The sequence below is a fragment of the Primulina huaijiensis genome, chromosome 15 (genome assembly GCF_012295235.1).
Source record: "Primulina huaijiensis isolate GDHJ02 chromosome 15, ASM1229523v2, whole genome shotgun sequence".
Taxonomy (NCBI): Eukaryota; Viridiplantae; Streptophyta; class Magnoliopsida; order Lamiales; family Gesneriaceae; genus Primulina; species Primulina huaijiensis.
In genome coordinates, this window is record NC_133320.1 from 21810653 (window position 1) to 21830746 (window position 20094).

The 20094-nt window shown below is 37.2% G+C and overlaps 4 protein-coding genes and 1 non-coding gene across 6 annotated transcripts; 4 read left to right on the forward strand and 1 right to left on the reverse strand.

The window, feature by feature from the left end:
* The first annotated feature begins 526 nt into the window (after positions 1 to 526).
* On the forward strand, positions 527 to 9701 carry LOC140959096 (uncharacterized). 2 transcript variants are annotated; one of them, XM_073416847.1, is made up of 5 exons: positions 527 to 1056; positions 5236 to 6151; positions 6535 to 7059; positions 7602 to 8066; positions 8406 to 9701. In XM_073416847.1, exons 1-5 carry the CDS (start codon positions 599 to 601, stop codon positions 8724 to 8726), a joined length of 2685 nt encoding a protein of 894 aa, XP_073272948.1. In that variant the 5' UTR covers positions 527 to 598; the 3' UTR covers positions 8727 to 9701. The 2 variants fall into 2 exon arrangements, with proteins under 2 accessions (XP_073272948.1, XP_073272949.1); XM_073416848.1 differs by having other exon boundaries at positions 529 to 1056; positions 7602 to 8051.
* Positions 9702 to 10284: 583 nt separating this feature from the next.
* Positions 10285 to 13619, forward strand: LOC140959097 (monothiol glutaredoxin-S17-like). The gene is made up of 3 exons (XM_073416849.1): positions 10285 to 10578; positions 11714 to 11788; positions 12132 to 13619. Exons 1-3 carry the CDS (start codon positions 10396 to 10398, stop codon positions 13356 to 13358), a joined length of 1485 nt encoding a protein of 494 aa, XP_073272950.1. The 5' UTR covers positions 10285 to 10395; the 3' UTR covers positions 13359 to 13619.
* Positions 13620 to 14120: 501 nt separating this feature from the next.
* On the forward strand, positions 14121 to 15942 carry LOC140958803 (pentatricopeptide repeat-containing protein At2g20710, mitochondrial-like). The gene is made up of 2 exons (XM_073416367.1): positions 14121 to 14436; positions 14751 to 15942. The coding sequence occupies exons 1-2, from the start codon at positions 14173 to 14175 to the stop codon at positions 15906 to 15908; spliced, it is 1422 nt and encodes a 473-aa protein (XP_073272468.1). The 5' UTR covers positions 14121 to 14172; the 3' UTR covers positions 15909 to 15942.
* Positions 15943 to 16455: 513 nt separating this feature from the next.
* On the reverse strand, positions 16456 to 19191 carry LOC140959410 (uncharacterized). The gene has a single exon (XM_073417250.1). The coding sequence runs from the start codon at positions 19189 to 19191 to the stop codon at positions 16456 to 16458; it is 2736 nt and encodes a 911-aa protein (XP_073273351.1).
* Positions 19192 to 19304: 113 nt separating this feature from the next.
* TRNAF-GAA (transfer RNA phenylalanine (anticodon GAA)) lies at positions 19305 to 19377 on the forward strand. Its single transcript has one exon. It is a non-coding gene; the product is annotated as a tRNA-Phe (tRNA).
* The last annotated feature ends 717 nt before the right edge of the window (positions 19378 to 20094 follow it).

The following is a 20094-nucleotide window of genomic DNA, read 5'->3' on the forward strand; positions in this document are numbered from 1 at the left end:
TCTGTTGGACGGGTCAACCCTATCGATATTCATAATAAAAAATAATATTCTTAGTATAAAAGTAATATTTTTTTCATGGATGACCCAAATAAAAGATTCGACCCACGAAATTGATCCGTGAGACCGTCTCACAAGAGTTTTTGTGATTATTATTATTAAATTTGAGACTTTTAGAGTAACTATTTTAGATGATACCAAAATATTTAATTTCATAATTATTTTTCTTACTTTACTAAAACATACTCAAGTCACTCCATATCTTTCATAGAAAAAAATTTAAACAAAACTTCTCTTTTAAATTGAAAATATTTTTGTGTTAATTATTTTAATATTATTTGATCAAATTAAAAATATAATAATATCATGTATGTACGTATTTTACTAATATATATGGATAACGGTTGCGAATTATATGTGTATGTATATTTATTATTTCTCTTAATATTATTGTTTGTCGTAGGATGATGGCATATTTTAGTCCGATCGATCTGACTGCTGTTCATATCTAAATAACAAAATGAAAGGATAATATTGTTTTTAAAATAAAAAAAGGCTGCTGGTCCAACCAAATGAAATTCGTAACTACGCCTCTCCTTCCATGAAAATCGCCCACAGCTTCATCATCTTCAACACACTTTCTCCGCCGCGTGTCGTTGCCAATATCTCTGTCGCTTCCCAGTCTCCGCCACTCAAACTTGCGGAGTCCCTTCAAGCCGAGACCCTCAAAATCCTCGAATGGCCTTTCGTTTGCAAGCAGCTCTCCGCATTCACGTCCACTCCCATGGGCCTCGATGCGGCCAATGCTGCCAGTATCCCGGTAGGACAAAACCCATTCGAGAGCAAGCGTCTTCTGGCCCAGACCTCTGCGGCGGTGGCACTCTCCCGGTGGTTGGATTTTTCTGGAGTGGAAGATGTTTCGGCAGTCGTCGATGCATCAGTTGCAGGTGAAATGCTCTCTATCGGAGAGATTTGTTCTGTAGCTAGGACATTAAGATCAGCAAGGTCTTTGCTCGAACAGTTGGAGGAGATTTCGTTCAGATATGATTCGCCTAATAGGTATGTAAATAGTTGTAAGCGTTCATCTAGGCTTCTGCATTTAGATTTTTTTTAAATATATTTTCTTTTAAGGTTGTGTCCATGGATTTCAATATATTTTTAAATATATTTTTGTCCCACAAAATCATAAAATTTAGATTCTTCTATTTCATGATTAAGTCGGCAACATTTTTGAATTTATATCTATGTTAAGACGAAGAAATTGTGCAGAAATTTATTGTGTTCAGATAAGGAAGAGCGCGTATAAATAGGTGGTCAATTCAACTCAATTTTCATCTAATTCGAGTTTTTCTCCATCTCCTAACATTTGAGTCGTCAGTTCTATAATATTTACGAGATTTTGTTTCCAGTATTAAAAGATCGTGTTCTCTTTGAAAATATAGTGAGTGATTGTGTATCGTAAAATATTATAGTGAAATTTTTTTCATATTGCCCGTGGTTTTTACCTTAATAATTTTTAGGATTTTCTCACTTAAATATCGGTGTGTATCAGATATTTGGTTTAAAATTTATTAAAATTCTGAGTATGCTCTGTGGTTGCAGCCTAACTGATATTTCACGTCAAAAAGATTTTTTTGAGAATTTTTATTAAGGTGAGATTATTTTGTTCAGTCTACTAAAGTGTTGTAAACATAATGTCGGACATGTACGAGATAACAAAGTTCAACGAGAGCAATTTATGTTGTGAAAAATATAGATACAAATAGTTTTAAAAAAAGAGAATTGATTGGCGGTTACTAGAGATAGACCGAGAGAAATGATGGACGATAGAAAGTGGAATGAGATGAAATGATGAATGATAATGTTGTTGTCAATTTACACTTGGTCATAGCAGAATAATTACTGTCAAGTATAAATGAGATAAAAGCAACCAAAGTTATCTTGAATACTCTGACAAAAATGTACAAGGTCAAGTCACTACACAACAAGATTTTTCTAAAAAGAAGGTATTATTCTCTTCGGATGGCGGAATCTTCGTCGATGACCTATCATCTCAACACTCTAAATACTTTATTTGCCCAACTCACATATATACGGCATAAAATAGAGGAAACAAAACGTGAATATCTTCTACTTCAAAGTTTACCAGATTTATATGATTAGCTTATCATCAATTTAACCAACATCATCCTTACGGGCTTTCTAAAATTCGATGATGTATTAACTGTGGTTCTCGGAAAAGAAAGCTGACGCAAGAGTAAGGAAGATAAGTTGGTAATTTTGAAGCAGACAGAGGCTTTACCGATGATAAAAATAAGATTTATGGACTGTGACTCCAGTGAAAGCCAAAGATAAGGTAGATCAAAGTCAAGAAGTAAGAAGAAAAATATTTACTGCTTTAAATATGGTGGTAAATGTCACTTCGAGAAAGAGTGTACGAGTATTGAGAAAGGTTCTCCATATGGCCAGTAGTTCAGGTAGTGGTGAAATATTTTTCAACGAAGCGGCAACCGTTGCAGAAGGCAGACACAAATTTTGTGACACATGGATTATGGATTCAGGAGCGACGTGGCACGTGACGTCTTGGAGAGAATGGTTCGATTAGTATGAACCAGTCTGAAGAGGATCTGTATTCATGGGAAATGATCATGTTTTGGAAATCGTTGGGGTCGGTATTATCAAAATAAAAATATTTGATAGCACCATTCGCACCATACATGATGTACGACATGGGGAAAGGGCAGACGAAAAATCTTTTGTTATTGGGGCAATTGGATGATATCGGGTGCAAAAACTGTATCGAGAACGAAATCATAAAAATTGTGAAAGACGCGCTTGTGGTTATGAAGGTGGAAAAGATTGCTGCAAATTTGTATGTACATTTGGGAGAAACACACAAAGAGACGGAACTAGCCATTGCATCGATTGGTTCAGGAGAAGAATTAACAAGTGTTATGGCATAGAAAGCTTGAGCATAGATTGGTGGTAAAAAGGTATGCTCAGAAATAGACATTGACTTCAATGATAATTTTTTTTGTGATCTGGCTTACAACAGTCAGAGTAGTGTTGGATTGTGTGCGATGTTTAACCTACATCTAGAACAGCTAGATGTGAAAACGACATTTCTTCATGCAGATCTTGAAAAATAAATCTATATGCTCCAGCCAGAAGGTTTTGCAGGAAAAGATAGGAGAACTTGGTTTGCAAGATGAACAAATTTATGTACAATCTCATACAGACACCGAGGTGTTGGTACAAGAGATTTGATTTTTATATCATGAGCTTTGGATACAACAGACTTAGTGCAAAACCTTGTACATATTTCAAGACGTGTGGTGATAATTATATCCTTTTGTTGTTGTATGTTGATAACATGTTGGTAGTAGACATCCTTTTGCTGTTGTATGTTGATAACATGTTGGTAGTAGATCCGAAAAATATCAAGTCTAAGAATTGAAGGCACGGTTGACTAGAGAATCTGATATTTAGGACTTGAGACCAGCAAATAAGATTCTATGGATGCAAATTCATTGAGACAGAAGTAACAAAAAGATTTGGTTTTCCCACAACAATTATTTGAAGAAAGTTTTACATTACTTCAACATACAAGATAGTAAGCCGATTCGACCCCTCGTCATGTTAACTTTAAGTTATCAGCCGAGATGTGTCCTAGAAGTGAAGCAGATAGAATAAAGATGTCTCGAGTACCATATGCATCAGCAATAAGAAGTTTGATGTTCGTCATAATCTGTACAAGACCGGACATTGCTCAAGCAGTGAGAGCAATTAGTCGGTATATGTCGAATCCTGGACGAGAGAATTGAAACACTGTTAAGAGGATCTTTGGATACATTAAGATACCTCAAATGTTCCATTATGTTATGGAGGATCGGCTTTTACACTCAGGGTTATGTCGATTCAGATTATGCAGGTGATCGTAATAAGAGAAAATCTACTACTGGGTTTGTGTTTACACTTGCAGAGGGAGCAGTAAGTTGGGTTTCAAAACTACAAACAGTTAAGGCGTTATCTGCAATGGAGACATAATATATGGTAGCTACTCAAGCTTGCAAAGAGGCAATATAGATTAAAAGGTTAGTGGAGGAGATCGGGCACAAACAAAATAAGGTTATTTTGTTTTGTGACAGTCAGAGCATCCTGCACATCACAAGGAATCCAGCCTTTCATTCTAGGACTAAACACATTGGAGTTCAATTTCAATTTGTTCGAGAAGTAGTAGAAGATAGAAGTTTGAATACACAGAAGATCCATACAAAGAATAACATAGCTGATATTTCTGACCAAGCCAGTGAACACTGATAAGTTTGAGTGGTGTAAATCTTCAAGTGGCCTAGCGGAAATATAAACATCGGGGAATGACAAGATTGAAAAAATGTAAGGAGATGTGTTTGACACTCAAATCAAATCTCCAAGAAAGATAAATGTCGGCAAATTATGTGAGAGAATTGCACAAAGTAAAAAACATAGGGCTACACATTTATTATATTAGGCATCATGTTTGAACTTATATCCATGTTAAGACGATGGAATTATGTGGAAGTTTCTTGCGTTCAGACGAGGAAGAACGCCTATAAATAGGTGCATCAATTCACTTCATTTCTTATTCATTCGAGTTTTTCTCTCATCTCATAGTATTTGAATGCTTAGTTTATAATATTTTTGAGGTGTTTGTTCTCCTGTATTAAGAGAGTGTGTTTTCTTTGGGAACACAGTGAGTGATTGTACACCATAAAATATTATAGTGAAATTATTTTCATCTTGCCCGTGGTTTTTATCCTAATAATTTTTAGGGATTTTCCGCGTAGATCTCGATGTCCAATTTTATATTTTATTTTCATATTATTGTCTCAAGATGTCGTACCTGATACCAACAGTTTATATGTAGTGTTTCATGTTAACTAATATAGATTTCAAGTTCTACTTGCATAAATAAATAAGGTATGAATTTCAAATCCATTCATCCAAATAACAACCTAAGTTTTATCAGTTCTAATTTGTCCTTATTGGATGCTTCTCTGAATATGTTTTCCTCTTTTTGCATTGGTAGGGGCAGCATGTATTGTAAAATAATAAATGGATTCTCTGGAAAATTGAATAAGTTTTGGGAAACAAATGCTCTCGTTTTATTTAATTGATGCACATGATGTAGCATAAATGATCCTCTTTGCTAGCAGTAAGTTGTTTCACTGAGTATGTCTGCCTTTTGCGTTGGAGCAGGTTATCTCCATTGCTTGAAATTCTTCAGAATTGTGATTTTCTTATAGAACTGGAGCAGAAGATAGGATTTTGTATAAATTGTGACTTTTCGGTAATCCTTGACCAAGCCAGTGAAGAATTAGAATTCATTAGGTCTGAAAGGAAAAGGAACATGGAGAATCTGGGATTGATGATGAGGCGTGTCGCGACTCAAATATTTCAGTCTGGTGGAAATGATAGACCGCTGGTGACTACTCGTAGGTCAAGAATGTGTGTTGCTATCAAAACCAAATATAGACATTTACTGCCTAAAGGGGTTGTTTTAGACACTAGCAGTTCTGGAGCAACTTACTTTATGGAACCCAGGGAAGCGGTTGAATTGAATAATCTTGAGGTGAGGCTATCAAATTCTGAGAAGATGGAGGAGCAAGCCATATTGAGTTTGCTTAGCGCTGAAATTGCTCATTCAAGTAGAGAGATAAATTTTCTATTAGATAGAGTATTGGAATTAGATCTTGTTTTTGCTAGAGCTTCTCATGCTCGATGGATGAATGGGGTCTGTCCAAATTTCAGCTCAGACAGTTGTGAATATTCCAAGCATTACTCATTATCAGTAGATTTGGAAGGTATACAACATCCTTTGCTGCTTGAATCATCATTGAGAAAATCTTTCCCCTCTTCAGGACAGGACACTTTTGCAGAAAACTCTGACATTGTTTCTGGTGCATCTAGTTTTCCAGTGCCTATTAATATAAAAATCAAACCTGGAAAAAAGGTGGTAGTAATCTCGGGACCTAATACTGGAGGTAAAACAGCTTCTATGAAAACTCTGGGATTGGCTTCGATAATGTCGAAAGCTGGAATGTACCTTCCCGCTCAAAACAATCCTTTGCTACCTTGGTTTGATCTTGTTCTGGCAGATATTGGTGATCGTCAGGTAATATTCTCACTTCTCACTCATTCCCACATTTTGCTTGTTAATTAAGATGCTCCATTGATGCCTTTTATCTAGTTGCACTTTTAAATGATTAGTAGATTGGGAAAAGAGAAAAGAAACCAACATAAAATTTACATGGTTCAGCCACAAAGCTCTATATACTCTCGTTAATGTTTCCCGATTCATAATCATCACAACTATGTAAAGGTGAAAAAAGATGCGAATAAATTTGAGAGGAAATATTTCCTAATAAGAAAATCACAAACATAAATGATGATGTATATAATAATATTAAATCTGATTTTAGAGTATACTATTTCATTTCTAACATTTATAATGATATAACATCTCTTACTGATTTAAAACTTTTATCTCGATTAAAGTCTCTAGAACAAAGCCTTTCGACCTTCAGTGGCCACATATCACGGATTTGTAAAATTTTGGAAGTGGCTTCTGAAAAAACTCTAGTCCTTCTCGATGAAATTGGAAGTGGAACTGATCCTTCTGAGGGTGTGGCTCTCTCAGCCAGCATACTGCAATATCTCAAGGATCGAGTTAATTTAGCTGTCGTGACAACCCACTATGCAGATTTAACTCGTTTAAAAGAGAAGGATGCTCGTTTTGAGAATGCAGCGATGGAATTTTCATTGGAATCTCTGCAGCCTACCTATCGCATTTTGTGGGGAAGCATGGGTGAATCAAATGCCTTGAGTATTGCAAAAACAATAGGCTTTGATGAGAAAATCATTTCGGGGGCACAATCGTGGATAAAGAAGTTAAGACCTGAAAAGATGCAGAAACGGAATAGTTTGCTTTTTCAGTCATTGACAGAAGAAAGGAATACACTAGAAACACAGGCTAAAAAAGCTCTGTCTCTTCATTCAGACACCATGAAACTTTACAATGAGGTATGGCTCTAATATTGGTCGGAGAGTAATATTTCTAGATGAATTCCACTTTTACATATAGTTTGGATGGGCAAAAGTTGTTGGGGGTCGATATAGCTGCTTCAGTTATGAGTTCAAATGTGCTTATGTTTATCGTATTTGCTTGTCTACGTATTTTTCTTTAAGTTTATAATATTTATGTTTTTTGACAAAGTTTAATCTTTTTCTGTTGGTATTTGAAATGTCCCATGGGAATGAGCTTGGATTTGTTTTTTAATTTTACGAATTGTTATTTACTTACTCTTCAGTATTACATCTAAGTACTGAAGATCTCTAGAAGTAACTAAACATTAGATGGCAACACATCTGCAATTTATTGCTTGCTCCACTACTTACAGTTGCCATTTGACCGAATATCCTGTTTAATTTATCATATGTTTTTTTCGCGTGATAACTGAAGCAGGTTCTCAGCAAATATTCCTAGAAAAGTTTTTCTTTATGTTACAACCACAATATGTTCACATCTCTTGATCCGTGTCTTTTCCTTTCTCCCCTATATGAAGATTCTTGAAGAGGCGGGTGATCTTGACCACCGTGAAGCAGCTCTCAAAGCCAAGGAAACTCAACAGATTCAAAAGGAACTGAAAATCGTGAAGGCAGAGATTGATAGTGTGGTTCAACAATTTGACAACGAATTGACAACTACTACTCCTGATCAATTCAATTCACTTTGGAAGAAATCAGAATCTGCCATAGCATCCATTGTTCAAGCTTATCAGATTTCTGAAAACGTTCCTGCTGATAGAACAAATTTCCATTTCCCAGAAATTGGAGAGCAAGTCCATGTAAAGGGTTTAGGAATCAAGTTGGCTACTGTTGTTGAAGCACCGGCTAATGATGACACAGTTCTTGTACAATATGGAAAAATCAGAGCCCGTGTAAACTTGGGCAGTATAAGTGCTCTAAAAGATGTTGACGGGGCACTGGCTTCAGCTCCACGCTCAAAAAGACAGGTTTGGATAAAAAGTGTAATATACCTTCTCTACATAATATCTATTTCTTGCGTGTATCATCATCCGGCATGATGTATTGAGCCAAAAGATTATATAATAATCGAATATTTTAATAAAATGATTAAGCTGAAAATGATTATGTTCAAAAGTATGAAAATGAGATGAAATAATTTTTTTCAAAGATTGTGATGTAATTAGTTTTTATTTTGGGTGAATGAAAAAATTAAAAACATTACCAAACATTGCATTTTAAAAAATTTAAGAGGGAGGGGGCAACACCTTAGCTAGCCCTTCTCTAGCTCATGTTGTGCAGCGGATGGTTTTAACTTTAGTATCTTGTAATTTATATCACAGGGTCAGCAGAAAAGACGATTACGGAGTCTGAGTCTTCTTTCGGAAGACAGAAAAGATGGGGAAATTTCATATAGCCCTGTCGTGCAGACATCGAAGAATACCTTGGACTTACGTGGCATGCGAGCTGCGGAAGCTAAGCTCAATGTCAACATGGCCATCAACGCAAGCGGTGTTAATTCAGTTCTCTTCATCATACATGGAATGGGCACAGGAGTTCTGAAGGAGCTTGTGCTTGAATTACTACGGAACCACCCCCGGGTTGCCAAATTTGAACAGGAAAGTCCCATGAATTATGGGTGTACGGTTGCATACATCAAGTAAATATTCTTTCGTTGGGTCTCGATACTGCCTCATTTCTTGTCTTCAGGAAATTTAAACGGTATGCCATATTTTTTATTGTCATGATATGTGGACCTGTTTATTGTGAAACATGCAGGACCAACTGCGAAGCAGTTCGTATCCATTGGATATGTGTCAATTCTAATTTGCATGCACTCATAGTTGAAATATAAAATCAACTAGCAGGTTGTAGAAGATTTTATTGAGAAAAAGATCTCGATGTCTTATTGATAAACTTCAGAATTAAGCATTGTTAAGCTTTAAGATTACATGACACCATTCATCTTCAGGTTCAAAAATTACAGTGGGATCAGGCTAATCGATCCCAACTGAATTTAAGTTGCATTTAGGCTGATTCAGGGGCCATTGCAGCGGCTTCATCATGCATGATATTAATCTTGGAAGCACCAGTAGCTTGTATGGGATAAGAAAATTGCATTGTCCATCCATGACAGTCACCATGATTACCACAGTAGATTGGTTCGCAGTAGCAAGGTGTCGGCGGCCACGGATTGCCAGTTACTAAAGGTGGACTTTCGAAATCAGGAACAGGCCAATCATATCCGCCGTGGCCACCCCCATTCAGGTGAACAGCATCCACACGGGTGTGGAGTTTGGGGTCGTTGATGGTGGTTCCGGTATGGGGAGGGGGAGAGGGAGAGGATGAAGTTGCTACCATGAGCGAAGAGCAAATTGTCAAGCTTGCTAGTAGAATTAGAAGATCAACAACACAAGGCCATTTTAGTGACACCATTTTACTTGGAAATACAGAGATTGAATCAATTTGATGTGGAAATTGTGGCATGATGGAGAGGGACTTTATATTCCCACAGTAGCATGAATACGTAGACGTTATTGTTTGTGAGAAAACCTTAGAAATAGGTAATATGCACATATCACATATTCTGAGCTTGGATATTGTTCTTAAATCAAGGAAACATGAAGTTGGAGTGATCAGCTAAAGAAATTTAGAATCATTTACTTTCTAGCATATTTGATTCAACTCATATACTTTATCAGTCGAAACTCGGTCTCATAAAATGTATCTGAGTTGAGGTATTTGAAACCATGGATTTCGGTTGCTTGACTAAATCTAATCAAATTCACCATATTTCATTTTGTTAGTAAAAGATTTCCAATATTCACAAGAACGCTGATGTCATTTAAAATCAGTTCTTCGAATTTTTTTCTCAAGTTTTTTAATAATTTCTTCCAAATAAAATCTATGTCCAAATATTTGTATAAATTTTTGATTTTTAGGTACCGATCAATAACATATTCTTGTTTCACATTAGGTCCATGCGTTTGTATGTATGTATGATGTGTGAATAATGAAACTCATAGGAGCACGATAAGACGAAGCTCAATCGAAGGCGAGGGGAGATCACACTTGTTCCTCATTTTGGAACTATGCTGGAAAACTGGAAATGGGCTGAAAAGAAAGCCCATTATTTCAATTGGACACTCTTTTTGGGCTATTTTGTTTATTTTAAGGGCCACGATGAATCTCAACGAGCCCAATTAAGATCGCATCTTCATGCCTTGCAATCTTTTAACGGAGCGACTAAATCTAACGGCAACTGCACTGAATTGCCACTTTCGAGTGCGCTTGGCGTTTGAGTGAAGCAGGTAGGGTATCTTCTCGAGAACAATGGCGGCCGGCAGCGGAGGAGCGGTGAAAGAGGTCAAATCGAAGGCTGAACTTGACAGCGCCATCGGCGGTGGAAGTCCGGTGATTCTACACTTTTGGGCTTCGTGGTGTGATGCCTCCAAGCACATGGATCAAGTTTTTTCTCATCTGTCGACGGATTTCCCTCTCGCTCACTTTCTCAGGGTATTCGATACATTGATGTTGTGTATCGATACAGTTTTTTTCTGATCATTAACCGTGAATATATTTGAAATCAAGTCTCACCCTATGTTTTTTTTCTGTATATTTATGTTTAAAATAAAGTATTTCCAGGAAGTTGTTAGCTAATGACGTTCTTTGGATTCGATTGGACTAAACAGGTGAAAATTCTGGAGTTGCAGGGGTTGGAAAGAAAAGATATAAAAAATTATGAGTACCTATGTCTTCTGTTTCTACAGAACTACGTTTTTTCTTACTTTAAGCTATATCTGAAGGATGAGAGTTAATTAACGGAGTCCTGTAGTTTTGAAAAGTAAACGAGAAAGTCAATAGAAGTTGTTTATAATATCTTTTGCCTTACCTGCTGATGCAAAAGCCTCCATGTTGTCCATCATCGCATTGCTCAGACTTGCCCATTACCTATGTTGTTTGCTGGTTCATAGTTTTTGCATCTAATATGTATTTAACTCTTAAACTTGTGTATATTGTAAATTTGTTTTGGCAAAACGTGCATCAAATCATTCATTGGATTACTCATACAGTCATATATTGCCTTTGTAGATCACGATAGCGAGTTGTTGGTGGATGTTCCGGTGTTGGAGGAGATATCGCAAATTGTAGATGGGGTACTGAATGTTAGGCCAAGAGGGGTGGGTGGGGGGATGTTCATTGTTGTTTTCTTTCCTTATATATTACACGAGTTTGTTGTTTAATGGTGGGCCGCCATCCAAACCTAGAAAAGTGGTGGTGATTCAGTGTCAATACTGTGTGAAATACTCATGCTCTCAAATAAAAAGGATCACTCCAGTGAAATTTTTATAAAATACTTAATCAGTACATTATAATTTTTGGTACACTTGTTTCGCTACTATTGGTTTGTATCGTCAATTTTTTATGTGTAATTTTAGTTGGTTTAACTTAAAGTAACATTTCCTCGTTGCTTTTGAGGGTTAAGTTCGAAAATGAGGCTACAATTCTGATATCTCTCTTTTTGTTTTTATCATGTTTTCCGTCAATTATTTTGTCTTTTTAAGCACGTTTCTATCTTTGTCGGATTTATAATTTTTCTTGAACTGGCTAGTGTGCCCATTGCTGGCATAATTTTTTTCTGGTGGTACAGGTTGAGGCTGAAGAACAACCTGAAATTTCTGAGGTGTATTCTGTTTCTGCTGTCCCATATTTTGTGTTCTTTAAGGTAAAAGAATAGGGATGTTTTTATTTATCCTTTCCGTGTACTAGTCAGTTGCCATAGACATGTTTAGATGTTATCACTTATTACTGAATCAGAGCAACTATTTTGAGAAGTTCTTGTGAACTCCATGTAATATTCTGGAAAATGTGCTCATTCCATCAGTTATTACCTTCTCCATTAGTTTACTGCTGCAAACTTTTCAATTCTGGACGGCCATTGCATTTTCTATAATCCATGAGCCTTCATCCATTTATTCAACCATACAACCCACTCCTGCTAATGTGCATCATCTAGTTTAAGTTTAATGCCTTTTTAAACGATCAATGTACTTTTTTTGTCATATTAGGGTGGCAAAGCAGTTGATACATTAGAAGGTGCCAACCCGTCGAGTTTGGCCAACAAGGTTGCCAAAGTTGCAGGCTCAATCGTTCCCGGAGAACCTGCCGCTCCTGCTAGCCTTGGCATGGCTGCTGGGCCTGCTATTCTTGAATCAGTCAAGGCTTTGGCTAAAGAAACCCATGCTTCTGAAAACGGTAGCCAATCGCATTCTGGTACAAGTGATGGGCTCAAGAAGAGGCTTCAGGAGCTTGTTAATTCTCACCAAGTCATGCTTTTCATGAAAGGAAACCCTGAGGCCCCTCAATGTGGTTTTAGTCAAAAAGTGGTTGATATTTTGAAAAAGGAGAAGGTCAAATTTGGAAGCTTTGATATTTTAACCGATAATGAAGTTCGCGAGGGACTAAAGAAATTTGCAAACTGGCCAACATTTCCTCAGCTTTATTGCAAGGGGGAACTACTTGGGGGATGTGATATTGCCATTGCCATGCACGAAAGCGGTGAACTCAGAGATGTTTTTAGAGATCACGGAATTCAGATATTGGACAACAAGGTACTCACTGGACCTGATGTAGGAAAAGGCGGCAGCATGGACCCTTCAGGTTTGAATGCAGCTACAACTTCCCGTTTGCAGACCCTTGTTAATTCGGGTCCAGTCATGTTGTTTATGAAGGGAAAACCCGATGAACCACGATGTGGTTTTAGCCGGAAAGTAGTAGATATCCTCAGGCAGGAGAAAGTGGAGTTTGAGAGTTTCGACATTCTTTCGGATGATGTAGTTCGTCAAGGGCTCAAACTATACTCCAATTGGTCCAGTTATCCTCAACTTTACATCAAGGGTGAACTTATAGGTGGATCAGACATATTGTTGGAGATGCAACAGAGCGGAGAGCTAAAGAAGCTTCTAGCCGAAAAAGGGGTCCCATTTGGAGAGAAGCTCGAAGATCGTCTGAAACAGCTTATAAATTCTTCACCTGTCATGCTCTTTATGAAAGGCACCCCAGATGTTCCAAGATGCGGCTTCAGCTCCAAGGTCGTGACTACACTCAAGGAAGAGGGAGTGGATTTTGGATCGTTTGATATTCTTAGTGATGATGAAGTGAGGCGAGGATTGAAGTCATTCTCAAACTGGCCAACATTTCCACAGTTATACTATAAAGGAGAGTTGATAGGAGGGTGTGATATTGTGATGGAGATGCGTAAAAAAGGTGAACTGAAGGATACCTTGTCCGAGTAAACGGTACTGAGTCATAGACGTTCGTATTCATGAAAGTTACATATTGTTCCTACCTTTGTGTCTTTTGTGATTTTTCTGTGAAGGTTGAAGCTGTAGTAGACATGTTTATCAGATGTAGTTTGACAATTTCTACCATTTCCTTTTTATCATAATAATAATAATGTAGTTAAGAGTATTCTGCTGTTGGTGTTATAAACATGATCAAAGGATCAGTTATTTACTTTGATTTTTAAAAAAATTAATTGAGTAATAATTTTATTACTAACTGTATTTCTGGTCGTTAGTCTTATTCTGTTCGAAATCAAATTTTGGTTGGACCTTTAAAATTGGAATTTAAGATGACCCTTGAATTCCCATTCAACTTATATAATTTTATTTAATAATACACGAATCTTATTTTAGTAAGTTGACTTAAATACCTTTAATTTTTTTTTTTTTTTTTTTTTTAGTTGAATACCTTCAATTATAAAAAAAAAACAAACAAACAAACGAGAAACAACATTACTATAATATTAACAGCATATTCCGAACATAACTTCAATCAACAGTACCCTTTTTTCCCTAATATCTCCCTTTTCTTTTCTGTAGTTTTTCATTTTTTTCTAAATATCTTTTTGTTTCCAAAATTTTATATGAATATTTATTGACTTGATGGTTAGTTTTATGAGAAGCATATCTAATTATTGAATAAAGGAGGCCCAAATTCATGGACCAGAGCAAGCCCAAAATGTAAAGAATTCAAAAACCCGATCCAAATAGTAGTGCACATTTGGATTCTTTGCAGTTTCACTTCCTAAAGCCCTCGTCTCCATCGATGCGGTTCTTTACTATTTCTACTTCCCCGAATTCGAGCGCGGCTTCTTTGATCCATAGAATCCAAAGGCAGCTATTTAGTTCAAAAAATGGGTCGAACTCGAAATCTCTTTACCGGAAAATATCACAGCTCGGCGACCCGAATGTGTCGGTGACACCGGTGCTCGACGGTTGGGTGAATGGAGGGAACTATGTGGACAAACAGGAGCTTCAAAGAATCGTTGAGGAGTTGCGGTTTTACAAGAGATTCAAACACGCTCTTGAGGTTTGTCTATTTCTCAACTTTTCTCGCTCTTATTTAGAAATTGAACGAGATATCATGTCTTTAAAATGCATGTTTTTTTACCCAAAATATATGCACATTCGGGGCTTCAAAGGTTTTCTGCACTAGGGCAATCACATTAACACAAATGCAAACCATAAATAGGAAGAGGAAGAATTAAAACAAATTCGTCATAAAGTTTACTGAAGAATTACGCGAGGCGACAATTAAGACGCCTAATCTGAATTAACAAAACAAGAAAGGTGTTCATTTTTTTGCTCTTCCCATGTTGGTTGAGTTCATTTTCTGATTTTCAGGTGTCTCTCTGGATGACTAATGAAAGACGCTTTCCCATGTCTTTTTATGATGCTGCTGTACGACTGAAACTGATATTCAAAGTTTTTGGCCTAGAAAGAGCTGAAGATTACTTCAATAAGATTCCAGAAAATAAGAAAAGCTTTTCTGTCTATCTTGCCCTCCTGAACTGCTATATGTTGGTTAAATCTGTGGATAAAGCAGAGTCAATTATGCAGAAAGCTAGAGATTTAGGTTATGCTAGTAAACCGATATGGTACAACCTTATGATGAACTTACATTATCGAGTAGGAGACATGAAAAAAATCCATGATCTGCTCACTGAAATGGAAGCAAAAGGCATTCCCCATGATCAGTTCACTCAATCTATCTGCTTAAGTGCCTGTGCTTGGGCTTCTGACTCTATTGGAATGGATAAAATTGTAGCCACTATGGAATCTGATAAACTGGCCATCCCCCATTGGAAGACATATGTTGCTGCAATACAGGGTTACTTGAGAATGGGCTTAAATGACAGAGCTTTGCCAATGCTGACTAAATTGGAGGGACAATTAAAATCCCCTAGAGATAAGACATTTGTTTTTACCATCCTCCTCAACCTATATGCTGATATTGGAAACAAGGATGAGCTTCACCGACTTTGGAACGAATTCAAGCTGACTAACAAGATTGGCAATAAGGTTTACCTTAGCATGATCCGCGCATTGGTGAAGTTTAATGATGTCGAAGGTGCTGAGAGGATTTTTGAGGAGTGGGAATTAAGTGGATTGGAAATTGATTTCCGAGTCCCCAACGTCTTGATTGATTCTTATTGTACAGATGGTCTTTTGAAGAAGGCTGAAGACCTTATTGCCAAAGGAATATCAGAAGGGGGTAGTCCTTTGATGACGACATGGATCCTTTTGGCAGGTGGATATCTTAGAAAGAATCAAGTGCCTAAATCCGTGGAAGCATTGAAAAAAGCAGTCTCAGTATGCTCGCCAAAATTTAAAAATCAGTTGACAACTTGCTTGGATTTTTTGGAGACCCGGGCGTACGTGGAAAAGGAAGAAGAATTCACGAAGTTGATAAAAATGGAGGGGATTTCATTGACGGCCATTTTCGATAAGTTGTCTAGTTTTATCAAGGATGGCCAGTTACGGTCTGTTCCGCCATGTTAGTTGCTTGCATTCATGGGAAGGGAGATTTTCATGTGTTAGTTTTCAGTCGAATCAAGCAAATACTCGGGTTTCGATTAAGAAAGTGGTTTTTTCTTCAGAGAGAGATGTCGGAGAAAATGGAAAACTACCAATTAAATCGCATAGTTTGGTGAGTAAATGATGAAGATCCCCATTAAATTGACAGAAAGTACCCCAATTTTCCAAGTATAAAACAAAAAATAATCATGGAAAAATCCAATCTTGGTATTATCATGTATGTTCTTAAGAGTAACAATTTAATTTAAATTTGATAAATAACAAATCTCAATTCTCGATGCCCACCACGTAACACTGATTTACACAAAATTTGCATTTGAAGTATATAGCGTTTGATAACAATATAAACAAGGTGCCACTAAGCTCAGAGCAAGCGGCAATGTATCCAGTTACAAGCATGCAAAAAATAACACATTCCCATAACTGTACAAGTTTCAAACATACGCGAAAAAAACTAAAAATTTCATGGTATATCATAGCACTTGCAACAAATCAAATTGTTGCCAAAAAGTTATTCAGCACTAACTACGGGTAATTTCTCATATGTAGATGTCCGCCATCTCTTGGGAAGAAAACATTTGCCACCATATCTCTGCTGCAAGTAAATGAGAAAGACAAACAACAGACCTCCAACAGATATGATAATATCCCAAGTTGTGGAATAATAGTCTAATCTTGGGTTTGCATAGATATAATTCAATGAAAAAGTAGAACTATGAGACCTGTAAAAATCATATGCATGTGGCATTAACCGAACAATTGTGATTCCTGCGTAAAAGGAAGGGGCGAGTGCCTTCTCTTTTGCATCGCAGAAAAGATTGAAGAGAATTTGTGGGAGCAAAAACCCGTCCAAGATCAGACCACCATATGATTTAAGGTCACCCCATAAAGATTCTTGTTTATATCCAAGTTGATGGATCCTGAGTGATGGTCTCAGATTAGACTGTTTCGACGCGTGGACAAACCAAGCAATCAACCCACCACCCATAGATATAGGTAAAGATACATATAAAACTTTCTTGTCAGACATCCAGAGGTTTTTCTGGCTTTCATTTCCAGATTTTGCGGACCAGGTCAACTGGAGTAGACGAAATTCCAATAAAAAAGCTATCATGGTTATTATCCGCACTAATACCTCACTCATTTCGAGCCATCCGTCACTATGAAAGTAAGAATCCATACCATTTCGCCTAACCAAGAAAGCTTCAAAATTCAATAGTAGTGGAACCATATGTGCTAGAGTGAGCATAGCGAGCATCATGGTAGAAATAAAGGGTAGCACATCTGGGTGCCTATTAACATGCAATAGTTGCAGACAGACAAAGAAACATGATAGCGTGTTCGAAACCAGAAGCATGGTGATTTCCAGATCCATTCTCCACAGTGATTCTACAGCTTGACCAGAGTAAATGGAGCGAGAAAAAAACTCAAAAGGTTCAAAATAAAGAGAATCAGACTTTTCCCGAATGCTTTTAATAGTTCCTTTTGCAATAGCTCCATTTTTTGAATGGAGAGGCAGATATTGAATATTGAGCAGAATTTCACAGTCCAATGATGAGTAATGAGGCGGTTTCACATTAGATGACTCAATAACATGCATACAACCAACCATGCAAACATGCCCACTTTTACTGTCATATAACCCCTCAGCAGAAATTTCAAATGACTTAATCAGCAAATATTCACTGCTGAGCTTAAAATTGTAAGGAGATGAAAGGGTCAGCACATAGCTGACATTGAGCGCACCAGTATAATTTTGTTTCATCTGCCTTGGAGACTTCACTTCCAAATCAAATACAGATGCTTGATAACGCCTATCTTCCACGTAAAGAGGGGATGAGTAACCCCATAAATTTTTCACATTCCTATTGCCACCAACGATATCAAACCTCAGGTCAGATGATAATCCATCAGGGAACTCAGCTCCTATACCATTATGCATCGTCTTATTAGCACAAGATCTCTTCGCATTCTCGATTTCTGTATATTCATATCTCAAATGCACAGCCATAGGATTTGTATTCCTTTTGCTAGCTAGTGCCACTCTGCCAAAGTACCCTGACTCGTTCAAACTTCTACTACTCCACAGTATCCCCACTGCGGAGCTTCTCTCTTTCAATGTCCACCTAGCTGGAAATCTAAAACTCAGCCTTATCAAACACTCACCAACAAAATCCTCGTACCAATCACGAAAAATGCGACATCCAACCATGTTGAGTCTTTTTTTCTTAGCATCCCATTTTCCTTCACTAATCAAACTCATATTCGGTTCAAACGGCAACTGATGGCCATTATGCCCGAAATCCCCAAAATCCAGCAAGAATCTTACTCTCCCATCGTCTGAACACTCAATTTCGTTGAAGCTCAACGTACTTGGTGTATAAATATTATTTCCTCTCCCGAGAAACTTACAATTCACGCTTTCACAATCATTCTCATATGTCAGTTCAACTGAACCAGATCTTCTAATAAATAAGCATAACCGTTGGCCCAAATCCTCAACTCCTAAAGAAACATCAGTAGTATCATCTAATGAATCAAATCCCTTGTTTGCAATTTCTTTATCAATCAACTCATACCTATATTTCCTCAAATTCACACCCAAAATAGTTAACAACCGATTATTAATGCCGTCAGCATTTACATTGAATATTTCGAATGTGCCATTAACAAAGCTATTGAAAATACTCGAAGAATTCAAGTAATCAAGCTTTAAAACAACATGATCTGTCCTCGACTGTTTAGAACCTGAGCCAATCATACAGAGTTTCCCATTGCTCCAATCCCAAAACCCATTTAAGGTGAAAGTGGCAGAATTCCAGGTATCTCCTAATGACACCGGAATCCGAGGCGGTCGGTAATGAATGAGCCGCAACCCACGACGAGTGCGATTACCACGAAGATGGTCCTGACCTCGAACACCGCTCAGACTCAACACCGCTTCGATTTTGAAAACGGCATTGTTTTGGGTCCTGTAGGCCCGGCGGGCCGAAAAGAAGAGAGACCTGGGAATTTCAAGATCGCCCTTCGTGTCGTTCCCCCTGTAATCAACGTAAGCGTGGCGCAGAGCAAGAGTTCTCGGGTAGAGTGAAGGATTCGGGTCGGGCAGTAAAGTTGACTCCGTAACAGTGCCTTTGCAATATTGGGAGTACGAAATTCCGACAGGCGGCGGCACAGCGGCGGTTATGGAGAATGAAACCAGTAAAAGGATGGGAAAAATGAACGGAAACTTGCACCTCGTAGACATCATGAGGTTTTTGTCAGAGGAATGAATCACTGTCGTCTCACCGCTTAACGTCTTTTTAATACCATTTTACATTTACATTATATTAAACAAAAGTTTCCATCACCTTCACACCTGCGGGGATAGCTCAGTTGGGAGAGCGTCAGACTGAAGATCTGAAGGTCGCGTGTTCGATCCACGCTCACCGCATTTTCTCTTTATTTTCCGTCTATTGGACTTTTATTTTAGCAGAATACCCATTAAGATATTCTTTTTTAAAAAAATATAAATACTGTTGTGAAAAAGTAAAAATTTACGGTAAAAAGTAAAAATCTCAACCTCTTAATATTATCACACTACACACTTTATAATATTTTTCTCTCAACTCAATTGTGATTTTCTTCACAAATGAGAGATCTATTTATAGAAAATTTTTACAAATAATCCAAAAATAAAATACATCATTAACTACATCATCACACACTAATTTTCAATATTCAACACCTAATTTTACCTAATTTTCAACATTCAACATTCACATTTTCAACACAAATATTTTTCACATTTTTAAATAATTTTTCAACACTCCTCCTTGTGATGATGATCATGATGATTGTATACATTACGTGTTTTTATACTGACTCGTAAAAAACCTTACTAGGAAAAACCCATTGGGATAAAAACCATAGTAAGGGAAAAAGAGTGCAGTCACGTAAACTCCCCCTCATGTTGACACGAACAATTCTTCACAAATTTCGTAGATTGCGCATCCCAATATTATATATGTGCTTTCTGAATATTGTCGTAGGAAGTGCCTTTGTGAAGAGATCTGATGAGTTTTCACTTGATTGAATGTGACGAACATCAATACATTTATTCTTCTCAAGCTCCTTGGTGAATGCGAAGAACTTAGGAGGAATATGTTTA

Bases quoted from the DNA above. Each gene is read 5' to 3' on its own strand.
- LOC140959096 (XM_073416847.1), top strand. From the start codon at position 599: ATGAAAATCGCCCACAGCTTCATCATCTTCAACACACTTTCTCCGCCG. The intron at 1,057-5,235 runs GTATGTAAATAG...GCGTTGGAGCAG, and splicing joins AGATATGATTCGCCTAATAG to GTTATCTCCATTGCTTGAAA. The intron at 8,067-8,405 runs GTAATATACCTT...TTTATATCACAG, and splicing joins GACAGGTTTGGATAAAAAGT to GGTCAGCAGAAAAGACGATT.
- LOC140959097 (XM_073416849.1), top strand. From the start codon at position 10,396: ATGGCGGCCGGCAGCGGAGGAGCGGTGAAAGAGGTCAAATCGAAGGCT. The intron at 10,579-11,713 runs GTATTCGATACA...CTGGTGGTACAG, and splicing joins CTCTCGCTCACTTTCTCAGG to GTTGAGGCTGAAGAACAACC. The intron at 11,789-12,131 runs GTAAAAGAATAG...TTGTCATATTAG, and splicing joins CATATTTTGTGTTCTTTAAG to GGTGGCAAAGCAGTTGATAC.
- LOC140958803 (XM_073416367.1), top strand. From the start codon at position 14,173: ATGCGGTTCTTTACTATTTCTACTTCCCCGAATTCGAGCGCGGCTTCT. The intron at 14,437-14,750 runs GTTTGTCTATTT...TCTGATTTTCAG, and splicing joins GATTCAAACACGCTCTTGAG to GTGTCTCTCTGGATGACTAA.
- LOC140959410 (XM_073417250.1), bottom strand. From the start codon at position 19,191: ATGTCTACGAGGTGCAAGTTTCCGTTCATTTTTCCCATCCTTTTACTG.